We start from the raw sequence: 17,979 nt of genomic DNA on the forward strand, positions 1-17,979 counted from the left end.
AAAAAATAACACGGGTAAAATAACAAGTGCAGAAAAATTGATTTCGTGGTCTTAGTAGCACAAACACTAGAATATCGTTCAGTCATTTGTGATTTAAGTTTTAAAAAAAACCAGAGGATACAAAAGTGAGAGCAGTTTGTTTGACAAATGAGGCATTTAGATTTCCACATATCATTTGGAGTTCAAAATTATTATTCACATCAATTGCGTGTGTTAGAGATGCCGGATTGGATCCGCTGGCTAACTTAACCCCTAGTTCTGTTTAAAAAGATTGCATATATTCTTGTGGCAATATCAGTGGCGCACTACAACTACATCAACAGAGACTATGGCTATGAAACGATTCAACACTATTAAAGACATCAATATACACTAATCTTCCAAAATACATTATTTCATTGAATTTCATTTCCTGAACAGATTATAAAATCTCCAACCTGGTATTTTCCAGTAGTTCAATGTAGAATATTTACCAGATAAAACATTTGTTTTGTAACTGTTTTTGGTTCATGTTCATATAACGCATTGTTTTAATCATGTAGGTCGTTAAGACTAACATTGTAATACGTTTTAAAATAGCATTCACTTACAATGAGCCCGTTCGTTATCTATAATATCTTCTAACAAGCCCAGAAGTAAATGTTTCTCAAAAGGGATATAGCAAAAATACAAATATATAGACAAGCTGTTCTACTCTCAACAGGCACTACTTTTAGTGTAATGTATCGAACGTTTGGAACTAGTGGTAGAGCTAACAGAAGCGTCCGACGATTTTCTTTGGACAAGGCGGAGCACACGTCTGTTTATTACAAAGGACATCATGATAAAAACACCAAGAGACGCATTCAATACAATGAAAATGTAAGAAAGCGCAATTTCGTTAGTCCATTGATATAGAAATCCAAAGATCCAAGTTATTCCAGTGAGGGAGGAGAGCTTCGCGAAGATGACTACGTTATTTCTATCGTTTTTGACATTTTTGTCTACATTGGGTAATGAACGGACTTTATGAACTACTACTAGGAACATGAAAAGGTTAGACAGAACGACAAAACCAACAGGCAGAGCAAACGTATAACCCACCATGATTTCACTGGAGATATAACAGATTCCCAATCCGTAGCCAATCTGTACCATGCCTGATTCGGCTAAGCCTTTAATAACATTGACTAAAACAAGCAAACATGAGATCGTAAAGACAGTGAACGTGTATTTTACAACAGTCTTTGACGATGATGCATTTAAGTTCGGTTTATTCAGTTTGACAAAGACCTTGAACATGTGAAACGTGCATATGTTCAACCAAAATACAGCTGAAAGCCAAAAGAAGTGAAGCAGAATCCCTATAAGTTTACAAGCCCATCCTGAAAAGGCGTCAGCAGCTATGAATATAAGATATAGTATTTGTGCAAAAATCAAGTTAACAGTTAGGACCATATTGTTCTTCCTGGGAACTGTCTGTAAAATAGGAAAGCACAAATAAATAATAAACGTAACAATAAGACATATTAATGATAAGCCTGTGCAAACAACTGATAGAGTTGGTTCTACACTAATTCGCCTCTTGCCAACTGATGATGTTTCATTAAGAGATGATATATAATTATCACTGCATATGCGTATATTATTTTTACTGTCATTTGTCGTGACAAATTCAGTCATGTTCAGGGAGAGATTGAGTGTCGGCAAGACCACGCCATACTCCTTGATCGAAAATTCATATTCTTCCTTCATAATATCGATTAACGTGCAGGGCAAAATATCGAAAGGTAGACTAATCAAAGCACCGACGGCTGGGCAATACCTATCATAGTTAGGTGCTATATGTCGTATGATAGTTTTATTGTCTTCTTTACTTGGGTAGGCATATAGAAGTAACTCAGATAATGGTAACGACTTTCGATCATCTATCGCATCAGTGCGTCCATCTGAGAGACCATTACTAATGATAGGTATCAGAGCAAATGCATCCTCCTCGATGTATACTAACTTAGGATGAACCGTATATACTGTGTTCTTGTTTATCGTGAGTCTAATTTCAGCATTTGTGATGTTCTGAACAAACGCATACATTCTCTCATACGAATAATAGCCTCTGACTTGAAATATCCATCTTGACGCAAGATACTCAATTGTTGACATATTTACATAATGCTCTGCCTCACTTTGGAATTCCGTTATGAAATCGCTGTAGTTATAGTCTGTCTTGTAAATTGATTCAGTGGAACATACACGTACTGACGGTATGCTTTGTTCCAAAACTTCAAAAAGCCATGTAGTGATCTTATCAATAATTCCTTTGACTTGATGTACATAACATGATTCCTCAATACTAAAACCAAGAACGACTTTAAATTTAGCATCTTTTACCTCACGGAATAAGTGTACACATTGCTTGTTGATCAGACGTCTTGTGGAAGAACAGTACAGGTTACGACACTCTTTCTGAAAATAAAACGATAATAAATGTTATATGTGTTAATTATTTTTGTTCTGCTCAATGACTTGGCAATGCTATATACTAATGATGGTAATTGCGCGTATGTTTGTTTATGGTGGGTACTAAGGTCCACATCTTATGTAAGATGCCGTGTGTTCGTGCAATGTGTAATAAATATCAGATTCTATTTGACGATACATGGGTTATTTGATGTAACAAGTAATCGAGTTACCGCAATCAGAGCAAACTTACAAGTGACCAAATTAAAGCAAAACGGATGTTGTTGTCACCATTCAAACTTTTTATCACCTTTAAATATTAAATGTTGGGGTTGCAATGACAGTGGTAATTTTTATTCATTATAAATTGATCTTTATTGTTAATAGTCTGAGACTGTGTGTTTGTGTGTGTGTTACCTCGTAGGGGTCCAGAATTTGTTCTCCTGAGCAGGACATTGATTTATCTGGTTCCTTTACATTATTCATGAAATTTAGAAGGGCAGAGAATGATTCCCCTCCGTCAAATTGTGGTGGACCTTTCCGAGCATTCTTCGGATTTACCGCATTATAATTTCCATAATCATTACAGAGCATGCAATAAACATTTGTATACAGTCGGTCAATACTTTGATATACAGACCCAATATTCAGAGCACATGCTTTTGTAATGATTTCGCTATTTCCTCGCCATTTGCCGGTCTGATTACATTTTGTAACAATAGGTGTACAAGCTGCTTTGTGACGTTCATCAACATCATTTGGGTTGTAAAGAATATTACATTGTTTTTGGTCTATGAATTGCATGATTGATTGCATGTTTTGTATTTTTGAACTAACATCTTCCCAGCAACGCAAGATCATGCTCCAATATACTAGGTCACGGGCTGAAATTTTTATTGCATTCTGCGCAATATCTATTTTTATAGTGTATCCTTTTAGATTGGTCTGTTACAGGGATGATATCCGAAAACTCTTCTAGAGTTGTCGGACGCTTTGGCTGAACACATGCTTCTATTTCAGTTTCGTTTGATGAGTGAAGACATTTGGATACAAAGTAATAACCTTTTCCTTGAAGAAAAGGATGAGATTCTTCAACGAATGCTGCGTGCTGGCAGTGGTCTTGAGGTTTATCTTTATTAATGTTGCTAAAGTATTTGTCACTTTGATAGTCCGGACAACAGTTCCCAGTGATTTCGCAACTTGAACTGCAGATACAGGGAACACAACATTGTCGTGTAAGTGGATTAGATCTGAGACCCAATGAAAAGTTACATAAACTAACAAATGGACAATATTGTATATGGAGTCTGGTGGCTTCTCTTGCAAAGGAATCGGGAATACTTTCCAAAAATGATTTAACATCATCTCGAGATAACATGCTCTCAATTTCGTCATCAGTAATGAAGTTATCCGAAGGAAACTTGAGCGTTTCATTGTAATGGTTGCCAACACCTCCTGACCTGAAATGGTCGGGTAAATAGAGTACATCAGTATCATTTAACTCTGTGCTATTATCTACTGCAAAGTCGTTTGCAGAAGTGTGGTTCACAATGTTCTTCAGCAAGACCATAACTGATACTATAAAATGTATCCAAAAACACTTTCTTGAAGACATTCTGTTTGATTATTTTGATCCTTAGTGAATCCTTGAAAATCATTTCTGGATTCGTTTCATCCCACAAGAGGCATTCTAAAACCTGCAAGGAAGAGATAAGTTTATTTAACATATTTTAAAGCAAGGTACCCTGAACCGTTTCTGAAACGAACCAAGTGGGATCAGCCGTTAGCGTTTATTATGAGGATTATTCAATATTTAAGTCAAACTCTGTATAAGGGGGATTTGAATATTACTATCTTTCCACCTTTCTTGTAGTTTTTGAACGCATTCATTAATTGGAAAAACTGGCTGTGACGCACGATTTTAATTAGTTCTAATATCTTATTCAAGAAGTAGTGTCTTATAAAATACAAACATTTACCCATATGTGCCAGAGTTAATCCTTAACAGGCTGCCCCAATGAAACGTCTCCGGTTTGACTAGTTGACCTTGTGTCAATAAATATTAAAACAAAAATAAACAGCAACATAAGCTATTAATATCTCTTGTATTGAGTCAAATATTTGATATAAATTGGATCTTCTTGTATTAGGCCCAAAAAAATCCTTATTTGCGGGTATTGATTTCAATTATAATCTTCTGAACTTCTAACAGTTTTTCCTGCACATTTGGAAAGCATAATGGCAAGAGTTTAGATTGGTATAAACTTCTGATCATAGAAAATTGTTTTCTTTCATTAATAAACTAATATGTAGCTTACCTCACTATTTATGACCAATCAAGCATGTCGTCTGCGAACACCATCACTGACCATCGTAAAACGTGAAGTGTGTGTGCTGACAGATACTATGGATATTATAGAGCTCTCAAGCTTATTCATAATTTTTGTACGCACCGGGATATTTATTTGTTAACATTTAACTTCATGAATTATTCATTAAGTGCACACCCAACGGTGACGAAATTTGAATGATAAAACGATGTACCAAACAACATAGTTGAATGCGATGTTTTTTTGCTTTCATTCATTAAACTAGGAATGACTGGGAATGAAACATTTTTATTTAATATAATTCGGTGTCTATGTATAGAAAAGTAATTATCATTATTCTGCAAGTATTGCATGGTTAAATATTAACATTAACATGGTTGTGTATACTACTGGTAATAGGCAGCAAGTTTTATCTAAGCACCAGGTCATGGCATATGCGATGAAACAATATATAGGCTACACTTGAAGAAATGTTTTTTCCCGAGCGAATGATGAACGATAGAGTCACATTTTGCATAGTTTTGCTGCCAAATATACATTTAGACATAAATGTTGGACTGATCCCCTTGAATATAAGTGCAAAAGTAAATATTGATCAGCCTGATTTATTACATCGGTTTAGATTTTTCGTGGTTTCCACCACAATACTGGACTGAGCTATGTTAAAATAGCTTACAAAATGGCTGAGATTGAATTCAACCCTTATGTGGATTAAAGTTACTTATAACTTCATTTTAACGTTTACTTTATTGATTTAAAATATCGTTCTAAATGATACAAATGGTATTCATGATTTGGCAATCATTCAAAAGAAATCTAATTCTAATTCCAGCCCACCATTTGAATACCTTAGAATGATTCAGAAAAACGTTTAAATTCCTCTTCTATTTATCACCATTTTTGAAATGTGAAATCTATGATATTCAACCGCAGCAAGTAATGAGTGTAAAACGTTCCAACAATTTCTTAATCCCCTACTGCTTTCATTGTGAAAACTTTTTTTTTTAGATATTTCAACTTGAGTCGGAAAGATTCTAAGCAATCAGTAACTGATTAAAGTATATTTTCTTACTGTCTCAGTCATAATTAATATATCCGTCAATGTATGTATGTACGTAGTGATACTAAAGGGAACGAAATATACTACATTGGAAAAATTATGGCTTAATCCTATTTCATTCTGGAATCAAACAGTTTAAACCGAACAAAAGCGTACTCTGTGTTCATAATACAAGACTCACCCTCGCCAAATTGCTAGGATTTGATATTCGATAAAATCTGTAAATAGGAGATCGCAAAATGAACATATATCTTATCTAGAGTAAAAACCTGACACGTCGTTACCACGTTCCTGTTTACAAGCATTGCTACGATCCTATGGTACTTAAACTAAGTAACAGTAGGAAGCGAATACAGCAAGATTTGTAAAATTCAACAAACACTTTATTCCCTGGAATATAAAGTGAAAATTTAAAAGGAACTTACTGCATTCTGAATTAAATCCCCAATAATCCATAGTTTTCTATAATACTTTCAAAATTATATAATGTTTCGTATGAATTCCAAGAATTCTGAAAACGAGCATGTACCAATAGTCTTGATGTAACAAAATTATTACGCCTCTATGGTCTTAAAATAAATGACAAGAAGAGAGAAAACAAACAAGTTTTATATGATATAATTTAATTCCATAAAGTACAATGTGAAAAAGTATTAGACAAAACTTACAGTATGAAGACTGAAATCCGACCAGTCTCAAATGTTTATAAAATCAAAGGTATCGAGTAATCTGAATGAGTTCCAGGGGTATTGCAAAGGATGTCATGTATTGTACTGATGTATCAACAGTACAGAAGAATCACTATGATATAATCTCAACATGTCATTAAATAAATTTGCAGTATCTCGGTGATAGCTAGTCTGCATCTTTTGAGCACTGTAATTCCAACGAATGATGAAATTTTATAAATGCATCAATCCCTTCACTATAACTGAATAATTTAAAAGACTGGTCGGTACTATTAAGAATGTTTAATGTTCCGTAATGATTCTGTTATATAACTTACTAAACCCAATAGAGAGCGTTTGCACATTCAACTCTACAGTAAACAGGTGAGCTGTTTTAACACTGACTAATCAGAGTTTTTGTCAACCTTGCCTGTAAGAAATCATATCCTGAAATTATATCACGTGACGTTTCAAAAGTTTAACTCAACCTTGAACTCTATGAATGAATTTATGCTCTATACATGAATGACTCATCTTTAAAGAGCGAACTGGCGATCGATAGGAAATTTAGTATTCAAAATGTTTCTAACTATATAACCCTTACAAATAATAATCATGAATGATAATACTTATAGCATACGTATACATAGCACAATTATATAATACGGAATGTCTTTGAACGGGTTGTTTAGTGTTACATATATTTGATTTAATTTATATTTGATTTAATTTGTATTTTACTTGATTTGATTGTCTGTGGGCTTTGGAATCTTTTTATTTTCTTTAGATGTCAATATAATGTAATTTTATTTACTAGGAATTTGATATTTTCCAGAAAATTCATTTTGGCCTGAGTTTTACTTAGATACCTAATACTATAAACATTTGTTTCTATTTTTTACTTAATTCCTGGCCTTGATTGAGGGTCAAGTAAGTAACCTTTTCTAGCAGTAAAATGATTGGTTCGTATCAAGGACATACAGGAGCGATGTGATTTTTACATTTAAACATGATCACGTCATCCTCTATTTCGCAATATATTTCGCAATTAGGCATTTCCGAAATTTCGAAATACTTAGTATTAATAATAATGCTGAGAGAGAGAGAGAGAGAAAGAGAGAGAGAGAGAGAGAGAGAGAGAGATCCCAGATTCCAGGGCTTTTAAACACTTGATGTCAAGTTGTCTTATTCTGTTGTGATCAGAAATGAACTTTCGAGTTTTTGAGTTATTAGTTAATTTTTCTCCAGAATATTTGGACTCTCCAAGAACATTTAGTTTCTCTGGAAATATTACTGTATTCATGCAGAATTTTTAAAGAAGGACATTTATTGAAAATTCTGTTTGGATTTCCAAGACCGGAGGATAAATTATTGTGTTTGTACAAGGAGCTGTAGACGTCAATATAGTACAGGCTACAGCATACGTAATCGCCTTCCATCTTGGATTCTTCGTCGGGACTCAAACTTGAAATCATTAGAACATTTTAATATTAGGACTTCAACAAAAAACTTTATTAGTGGATTATTTTTGTATAAATTTTGGATTTGATTCTGGAAACCGTAAGTTCTCATATTTTGTTATATTTTTACAGTATTTTGTCAGAGAAATAAATTATTAGTAGTAACTGTCAAAGCATGTTGTTTTCACTCTTTCTAGTGTTACAGTGTATTCGAGCCTAAACACGCAACTTATGATAATAATCCGAAGCAGTTTTGCCGTTCAAACATTAATCAGCACTTTTTTTCCAGTGAATAGTTTAGATAAATCATTCTTCTTAAATTATACGAGACCGCAACTGAAAGTGATTCCACAAACGTTTATTAAAAACGAATAAATAATTATATATAGACTCTTACCTTAGCAATGATACAACACATTGCCCAGAATGCGAGCCATTTTACCATCATATTCGTAAACAAGCTTTCTTTCAGGAATACTAAACTGGTCAACATGGTCAGGCTTTTAACTTAAATTCAAGTAAACATCATTACAAAACACTGGGTAGAAAAAAGAGTATCCGAGAGAAAAACCTTGAACTCAATTCCAAGTCAAGATATTGTGTACAAATGATTATCATCTTTAAATATAATCTACAATCGTGGTCAGAGGTTAGGTATATAATATTTATTTTCCCCCCAAAACTATAATTCACAATCACGGAAAATGTTCAACATACAATATAGATATACATAATAGTGCACGTTATACACATATGCAGAAATAAGTATGTAATATTAACATGTACAAGCATTATTAACATAATTCATCATCTACCCTACGAGTTGTTGTGTCATGGCATGGCAACGAATGGATGGATGGAAGATTGATGGATCGACGGATAAATGGCTGGTTGGCTGGTTTGACATGTTGACGAATCTTTCTGTGGTTGGATAAAATCGAATTCCAGTCACTAATGTCATAACCAGACCTCTAAAATGTAAACGTATCATCTAAAGACATGTTGATGCTTAGCAAAGGCTTGTTTAAGAATGATCTTGTGTAACATACCTTCTAAAAGTGAGTGGTAAAGACAGATGATTGTATCATAAAATTAGCCTTTTAAGGCAGGCATGGTTGAACATTAATATTCTTTGTGTCAAAACTCTTTTCATGTTGAGTAACACATTTTTAATTTGTATATTTCTAATTGCCATTGTATATTTAGCTAAAAGATACGTAAACTGTAAACATGTTTGGAGGATCCGATGCCTCTGCCTGTCCAGCGTAACGTATGACAGTTTGCTCCGGTGATAAAGGTACACTTCGAAGGCCAATGGGAAGCCTAATTCAGTTATATTTATTGAACGTAACCTGTCTCTTAATTTTATTTCTATCATGGCTCCAACCTGAACAAGATGAAATGAAGACCTAATCAATACCCATGGAAGTACTCAAAAATATTTGATACCAAGATATGCTATCGGCCATCCAAAGTTTATGTTGACTGTTCTCTTCATGGCTGAAATAGTATCTTTACAACAAAGCTCGCCTTCGTTCATCCCGTAAAAGTTTAGCCGAAAAAAACATGTTAGAAAATAATTTCTCAAATGTTTAGGATTTCTTTTTACATGTAAACAGTAGACGAATTTCTCCATGAGTGTTTGCTTTCATTCGTAGAGCTGATGGTTGTGTATTCATTATGATGTGATCTTCTCATAGTATGAAACGAGCTGAACTTTAACATCAATAACTGGATCATACAATTCAAATCCCATCGTCAAGTATGCATTAATAATTTACTATGGAAAAATTTACAGATTGTATGTTAAATCTATTGCATCTTAAGATAATCATTAATGGCAGACTTATTACGTTGCATGCGATATTGTCCATATTTAAGACATGTATAATGTACAATGTCCTGTGTAATATTTCTAGTGGCAATAATTTTGACATCAAATGAGGATCAAATGACTATGTTATCATTTCCATATTGGATATGCTGTTCTGCAAAATAAATCTGAAATCCTAATTTTGGTCGTCTTATCAAAGTTTAAAAATTGACAATGCCAGAGATTCCCGGTGATTCAAGATTTAATGCAAATATTCCTTTAAAGTTCGCATGTTGTGTGACTTGTTTATGTAATCACCAGTATGTAACACATTTGCTTTGTTGTAAAACCTTAGGTTGTTACGTGAAAATAGTTATTGGATGAACGAGTCGTAAAATATTATAAAATATTTTATTTCACACCAGGAATACCACTTTGTTCTAGTGTACACATGCACATTTGTAACGTATATATACCTTGATTTCTGGTAGAATAACACATAGTAAAAATGTCTTAAGATGATCGCCTGGGTTTCATGTGCTACAAATGCGGTGAGCAAAGGCATGTTGACGTGCATCATAAAAAGATAAGAAAAGTTGTGGAACAATCGCCATAATGTGTGTATATATGATCTGTGATTACTGAAACAAATATGCCCAAATTTGTAGATGTCACAAAGATAACTCCTAGGAGAATTATAGGCGTCTTAATGCATCAGAGGAAGATTAATAGAGAATAGATACAAAGTATACATGTCGATGAAGATGATGTGATAATGTCGACAATGCGCTTCATAATGATGGTGGTGGTGGAGAAATGGTAAATTATACTGAATGATCACTCAGATGTTTGAAGTAGCTGACTCTAAGTACGAGGTGGATAAAAACAATGGCATTGCTGAGGAATAAATGGCCGATCCAGAGTCTCTTGATAGTTAGATGAGAATTACTATACAAATCAGATCAGTGTCACCATTCAGTGATTATATCAGTGCTTACAGGAGCATCGAACGTGACAAAGTATCCCTCCCATTTTACAGGATAATGTTGCCTAAGTGCCAGGTAGGTTCCTCTATTGTAGTTAATTCCGAGAGAAGAGGGGGTAACTCCCAACACTTTTGTGTCAATTATAACATTGGTTTCAAAAGCAACTAAGACCAGACTAATGAATATTTTAATATTTTCAAATGAGAACATATTTCCTTCAATTGGCCTTTGTCACCTAAGCAATTAAATTGGGAAACCGTTTATTGTTATTTGTACATAATATTACCGTATTATTCTTGCTATGATATAGAAATGCAACTATTCCTTTTTATTATTTCAATAATAATAATAATAATAATAATAATAATAATAATAATAATAATAATAATAATGATAATGTATAGAACCTATTTTTCAATCAAACAACAGTGATATATATATTATATAAATAAATAATACAATTCTGCTTTTTATGTGTACGTTTATTAAATTAAGGGTTTCCTGTGTTTTGATCAAATAATAATAATAATAATGATAATAATAATAATAACAATAATAATAATAAAACATCCCTCAGTTGCCCTTTTAAGAAATACGTACCATGATCATGTGACAATCGACATAAAATATACATTTCATTGTTGGAAAAGTTGGCAACAAATATTTTATCTACTCACGCTACAGTCGATTTGAGGAGAAAATAATTGAGGACATATATTTATTTATGTTCCCCTTGTTCACAACAAAATTAGGGAGAGTACATCTTTTATCCGTGGGAATGACAAATATCAATATATATTGATTAGTTTAGAGTTATATTAACAACTAACACAATTAAATGTCACAGGCACAAGCTAAAAATTGACAGCAGTACTCCCGCTCTAATTGTTTTGGCGAGACCATCATCAGGGGGTAGATTACATTGTTGTATGTACTGCTTGACATGGAGCATTATCCATTTACTAACGTGGGTGGAGGAAAAAATAACCAATTAAATTTCACAGTCTGTCAAATTCAAACTCGCATTATTGTGTAGTAGACTCATGCTCTTGCACTCTATCTAATCGAGATGCCATTTTAATACATTGTCCGAAAACAAGAGTTCATTAGAACTTGCTAAAGAGTGTGCTGATTGAGAAGCTATGATTACAATCAATAACTGATAGCCACATTAAAATAACGATGTAATATTCACAAAATAGTACGCAGAGTAGAATCGAAAATAATAATGATTACATTCCGCACGCATTGTGGAAATGAAAGTAATAATAATTACGTGTTACATACATACACACACACACACACACACACACACACACACACACACATATATATATATATATATATATATATATATATATATATATATATATATATATATATATATATATATATATATATATATATATATATATATATATACATAGTTGTTGTTGTTATAGGGTTTAACGCCATTTTTCAAGACAAGATATGCTATATATGGCGGCCAGTATTTATGGTGGAGGAAGAACCATATATATATGGGGCCCCAAGTGGCCGAGTGGTCTAAAGTGCTCTCCGTCGCGGATCACTGCCATCTCACCTCTGTCTGCGTGGGTTACAGTCTCTGGCTCGGCCAATGTGGATATGTCAGAAAGATCGCCGGTAGCTTTTCGTGGGTCGGTGGTTCATTTCGGGCTTTTCCGGGTTCTTCCTCCACCATAAATACTGGCCGCCATATATAGCATATCTTGTCTTGAAAAATGGCGTTAAACCCTATAACAACAACAACTATGTATATATATATATATATATATATATATATATATATATATATATATATATATATATATATATATATATATATATATATATATATATATATATATATATATATATATATATATTTCTATGAGCAAGGTCTTAAGACGTCTCTGATAGTTGCAAACACACTTTCCCACGCACAGACACGGTACAAAAAAGAGTACCGTCGTTTCCTTTCACAGTCGCAATAGAGAAACCACATTGAATGTGTGACGACATGTACAGTTTGTATTAAGACGTTCTGAATTATATGTGTCTTGTACAAATAAATACGTTATTATTTAATAGCACATCCCTGCATCCCATCAAAGTACTCTCCATACACATCTCCACACTTTCTCGTTTTGATTATACATATATTAAAAGAAAGTTTATGTTAATGTTTTGGTGTGCTGTCCATATTTTAGAAACTGCACTTCCAACGGCATGTCCGCCCTGACAGGAGGAGAACGCGTCTTCTCCCTTTACACTCCAATTCATCTTTTAATGTTACCAGAATTAATATGGTCTGCACCCATTTTTCAAGAAAAGGATACAGATAAACCCTTTCCTTACTTTCAGGAAATTGAAATGGCAACAAAGCATCGGATTTTATTATTAAAAAATGTGCATTTTAGAAATGTTCAAGAAGTTTACACTTCACTATCGGTGCAACAAAGTGCCGGTTATGTTGCGGGTAAGAAATATTTCTTGAAAGGTTATTGGTTGGTACCTAGAATATTTTGACGAAGGTTTAGGAATTGTATAAATGATACTGGTCCACCATATATAATTCATACTAGGAAAATAATAACTATTTGATAGGTGGTGCTCAGCGAAGAAGGCTGATAAAAATTAAGATAACGTAAGACAGTTCATATTACTAAAGTGTTCAAAAGACTGCATATATATTGATGTAAAGACGTATATTGATGAGCACAATGGATAATCTTTGGTAAAGGCTACCAGCAAAGATAATGATTATTCCTTGACTCACAACGTTTTATTTGTCAATAAGTGTTTCTCTCAGCAGTGCTTTCGTAAAATAACCCTCTCAATTTCATATGAGTACATACAATCCTCAATCTGGCACGAGTCATTAAACGAATCACGCGTCTGATAAAACTGATTAGAAATCCTTATCGCTTCCTAAGTGTACTTATAGTAAAAGAAAGGACACGTCATTTCTGAATACCACAGGTTGAAACATAAACAGGAAATAAGGACAGAAATATTCCAAATGCTCTTATTTCAAAGAGGCAAAGTGTCTGGTCTTGTAATGAATGTAATTCATTGTTTAGGTAAAGAAAGGAATCAATTTGATTCAATTGAGAATTATGAAATATTCATATTTGATGGTTCCATATCAGTTATTGGTTGTAATGCCCTACCTATCCCTATTAAAATGTTACGGTACACATGAACTATTCGAAGTTTGTTGTTTTAATCTGTTTTGCCTTTATATAAGACGTTTCTCAGGTGAAAGCATTTTCTCAGGGACTAGAAAGCACTTTGTTAATGTTGCTTGCGACTGTGTAAATTTGACATCAGACTTTGTCTCAAGACGAAGCAGGAATGGTGAACAGATCACTTTGTAGAGCACTCCATTTATGAAAATAAATCGTCCTACGAAGATGAACAAATAAGTATCAATTACACTAAACCGAGGCCTCTAACCCAGTTAGCGTATATGTTATTTTTAATTTGACATTTGTTGTAAAACTTGTATGCGTCCTTGTTTACCAACTCGACAGTCACTGTTGGTCGTCACCCACCCTGATGCTGGTGGCGTAAACAAGTGACAGGTCTCTCAACCAAAAATGTTATCGATATCTATTCCATATCGCAACCGAGAATCATATAAATGTATCCTGACAAATCTATGAGGAATCGTTTGCGCTTTTGAGAAGACGTTTTTAAACTTAATCATATCCGCATCCCTGAACACCAGGTCTGGTGGATTTTTCTTAATTTGTGAGTAGCAGCACCATTAAAAACAACAAGAAGATTGCAGTTATCTCTGATCACATTAAGTATTTGAGTATATCGCTGAGTAACATATGTAATATCGACGTTTTTGTGTCTGCTTCGGGAAACTATCCGAGCTGGATTTGATTCGTTGTCTAACATCAAATCATCTTATACTACCATCACGATCATCTACCAACGGCGCATAGCTGATGTCAGTAATAAAATTAAAAATATCATTGCCGTCCTCATCCAAAAAATAAGAATCTTCATTAACATCTTTAAGCACGTCGTAGCATCTCTGATCATCCACAGATGGTGCCATTAAATACCACTTATCCAACTTGAGCCAAATCATTGTCATGTTAAGTAATAATTGCGTCTTACCAGACCCAGATGGACTTATTTTAATTGCTTGATACAATTTGGTAGCTCTGTATGATACTTTACTGCTCTTGATTTCGTGTCGCTGAGAAATCAACGACAGCCATATTGTAGCAGTCTATTAATTATACGAGTTTATGCTGTGTTCGATGCATGGTAGCAACCCCCAGAAGTGGACTAAAAACAATTACGACGATGAATAAAGCGTCTGCACTTACAGGCATGTGTGTAAAATGTGGCACCAAAAATATAAATTTATCTCCCACTTGACGAATGTCAAGAGTGATGATATTGCTGATTCACTTTTAAAATTACCAGGTGCTCCATGCGCTAAGTATCCTGGCGAGAATCATCTTCCTGGATATAACTACTGTGGTCCTGAAACCCGACTGGATATCCGATCTGACGAGAAAGATCAAGCAAGACCTGGAGAGTATCAAATAAATGCGATTGATCATGTGTGCCATGTTCATGATGACATGTATAAAAGTCCAGAATTGCAATAACGACATATTGCAAAAGTGAAGTTAATTCATAAACTAAAGTCTGTTGAAAAAAATTGATGTCTCAGAGAATTGCTTGTTAATTTGTTATACGATGTGCGATGAAAGGTAAATTAGTGCAAGAAGCCGATATTTAGTCTGCTGATCATTATTGTTATAACGAACGCAATTTATTACAGCCCAAGGGGATATTAGAGGTGTAGAGCAGCGATTAGTAAACTTGCTGATGCAGCAAGTGTCGCAGGTTCTGTTGCAGCAGATTGGTTAGCACGACAGGCATTATGGCAAATTTAACTACCACCAAAAATATAACTCAGTACGCACATTGTGATGTCGGTACTCCCAATGAATTTCTTCAGGCAGGTATGATTTTTTTTACCATATGATACCATTGAAACTGGTAAACATCAATGACGCACATAAAAATACGCGGTAACTGCCGTTGACGTTGACTTTGCCAGTAGATATAATGAAGCAGAATCACTATCAACATAAACAGCAACTGATGTTGCATCTGTGTTTGACCGAATTTATCAACGTGGCGGCCTGTGATGGCTTGAGTTGCTACAGGTTGATATTGGCAAAGAATTTCTTGGTGTAGTAACATCTTTGACGAAACAACATAACGTCAAAATCAGAAGAGGGCACAACTGAATTCATCGTGTTCAAACAATCTTTGAGCGACTTAATCGAAAACTAGCTGACGATTGTTTGAATATGAATGCCAGCAGGAAATATCCTTTAACAAAGTTCAGGCAGACAAGAGGTCTCGTTAATGGATTGCAAGATTATCGAGTGTGATAGGCGCATTAAATAATGAAATTACTCGAGGAATTTCTATGAAACGTGTTAGTGCAATCTCAAAGAAACGCATATCATTTAAGCGACATGAACCTTTCTCAAAACAACCAGTACTAGGTAATGTGACTGTCAAATATTTATATGAACCTGGTGAAGTTGAAGGTTATTAAAAAGAGCGACTGATCCGGTCTGGAGTGTAACCACACATACGATTTCCAGCGTGGTAAGATCCTCGTGTAGACCTGCAATCGACAAACTAGATTCAACTGCTTCTCAACGTGGATTTGTACGTGAACAATTACAAGTTATTCCTGAAGATACTCAATTACCACCGCCTTCACTTTTGTGAAGGATGATTCGCTAGCAGGACACCAGCTCCTCGACGTCGATTACATTCAAGACAGGTCAAAATCACATTTTCGCATGTGGGGCCGAGACTACTATTAATTCTATCCACGTTAAATTATTTTACATCACTAGGGGAATACTTCCACAACATTGATGTGTTTCAGATGGCAAAATGATTATTTTGTCATTGCAGTGTCGTTTATGATCACATGAACCTCCTTGTGTAAACTTACGAATTTTTTTCTAAGATCTTTTGCAAGTTTAGCTTCGTATTTCACTGCATCAGGATTACGCTCAAAGATCTCGTCGAGGGCAGCCAAACATGTTTCTTTGGCCGATACCATATTGCGTCTCTTACGGTTCGCTAACACGATGACAAAGTCAAACAGCGACAATCGGATGGAGGCACTGCAATGCAAACTCGAATGACTCGAATGACTCAACACATGCTAATCCAGTAAAGTCAAAATCTTGCATTTCACGCAACTCGAGTCATCCCGTGTGTTTTATATCCACATCGCTTAAACCATTCAGAACATTGCTATTCCAAGGAAACTTCCAGTATAACATGCAATCACATCAAGCGAGATACCATCTTTATAATCGTATTTAGTATTCCACAATCCGCCTTGTCCGCACTCGAAACAACTAGAAATTCTGATGTTGTTGGTTGCCATAAATTTTTCTCCGGAAGAAATTGAGCAGCAACTGACGGATTGGTAAAACAATTACCGAGTAATCGTTGAACATCATCGGAGTATTTCACCGCAATATTTTTCATTTCTTTATGAAGAGAAACTGCACGATAAATGTCTCCATTAGGTAATAAAACCTGATCATATTCGCCATTTGAACAATAAAACAACCACTTTGATACAAATAATAATATTTATTTCTATTCCAATTATGATATTTATTTTTATTTGGATTTTAATATTACTTTTTTTCTGATTCTAATTCAGATTCTGATTAAGATTGCAATATTTATTTTTCTTCGGATTATAATTTTTATTATTATTCTGATTCTTATTTTTTTCTATTTCTGATTATCATACTTATTTTTATTTAGATATTGATATTGAATCAGAATTTATATTAATTTTTCTTTTTCTTCGGATTCTGATTTAATTCAGGTTATACTATTTATTTTTATTCAAATTATAATATTTATTTGTATTCAGATTAATTTATTTTATCTTATTCAGATTATAATAGTTTTATCTTTATTCTGATTCAGATTCAGATTCAGAATATGACGATACTATTTATATTTATCTTGGTTCTGATTCTGATTCAGATTATAATATTTATTTGATTCAGATTAATATATTTGTTTTTATTCGGATTATATATACTATTTATTTTTATTCAGATTATGCTATTTATTTTTATTCAGATTATACTATTTATTTTTATTCAGATTATAATATTTTTATT

At 33.9% G+C, this 17,979-nt stretch overlaps 1 protein-coding gene across 1 annotated transcript; it reads right to left on the reverse strand.

Moving 5' to 3' along the window:
- Window positions 1–218: 218 nt before the first annotated feature.
- Window positions 219–3,243, reverse strand: LOC149795743 (latrophilin receptor-like protein A). Its single transcript, XM_089963843.1, has 3 exons — window positions 2,857–3,243; window positions 2,371–2,445; window positions 219–1,458 (listed from the first exon to the last, which is right to left on the reverse strand). Exons 1-3 carry the CDS (start codon window positions 3,241–3,243, stop codon window positions 697–699), a joined length of 1,224 nt encoding a protein of 407 aa, XP_089819969.1. The 3' UTR covers window positions 219–696.
- Between the last annotated feature and the right edge of the window lie 14,736 nt (window positions 3,244–17,979).

The sequence above is a fragment of the Sinohyriopsis cumingii genome, chromosome 7, assembly GCF_028554795.1.
Source record: "Sinohyriopsis cumingii isolate HCF-2022 chromosome 7, ASM2855479v2, whole genome shotgun sequence".
In the NCBI taxonomy this organism is placed as follows: Eukaryota; Metazoa; Mollusca; class Bivalvia; order Unionida; family Unionidae; genus Sinohyriopsis; species Sinohyriopsis cumingii.

What these genes read in the sequence shown, in the direction of transcription:
- LOC149795743 (XM_089963843.1), bottom strand. Translation starts at nt 3,243, where the DNA reads ATGCAATTCATAGACCAAAAACAATGTAATATTCTTTACAACCCAAAT. An exon ending in AAATTCTGGACCCCTACGAG is followed by an intron (nt 2,446 to 2,856) that starts GTAACACACACA and finishes TTTTATTTTCAG; the next exon opens with AAAGAGTGTCGTAACCTGTA. An exon ending in GTGTACACTTATTCCGTGAG is followed by an intron (nt 1,459 to 2,370) that starts GTAAAAGATGCT and finishes CCTATTTTACAG; the next exon opens with ACAGTTCCCAGGAAGAACAA.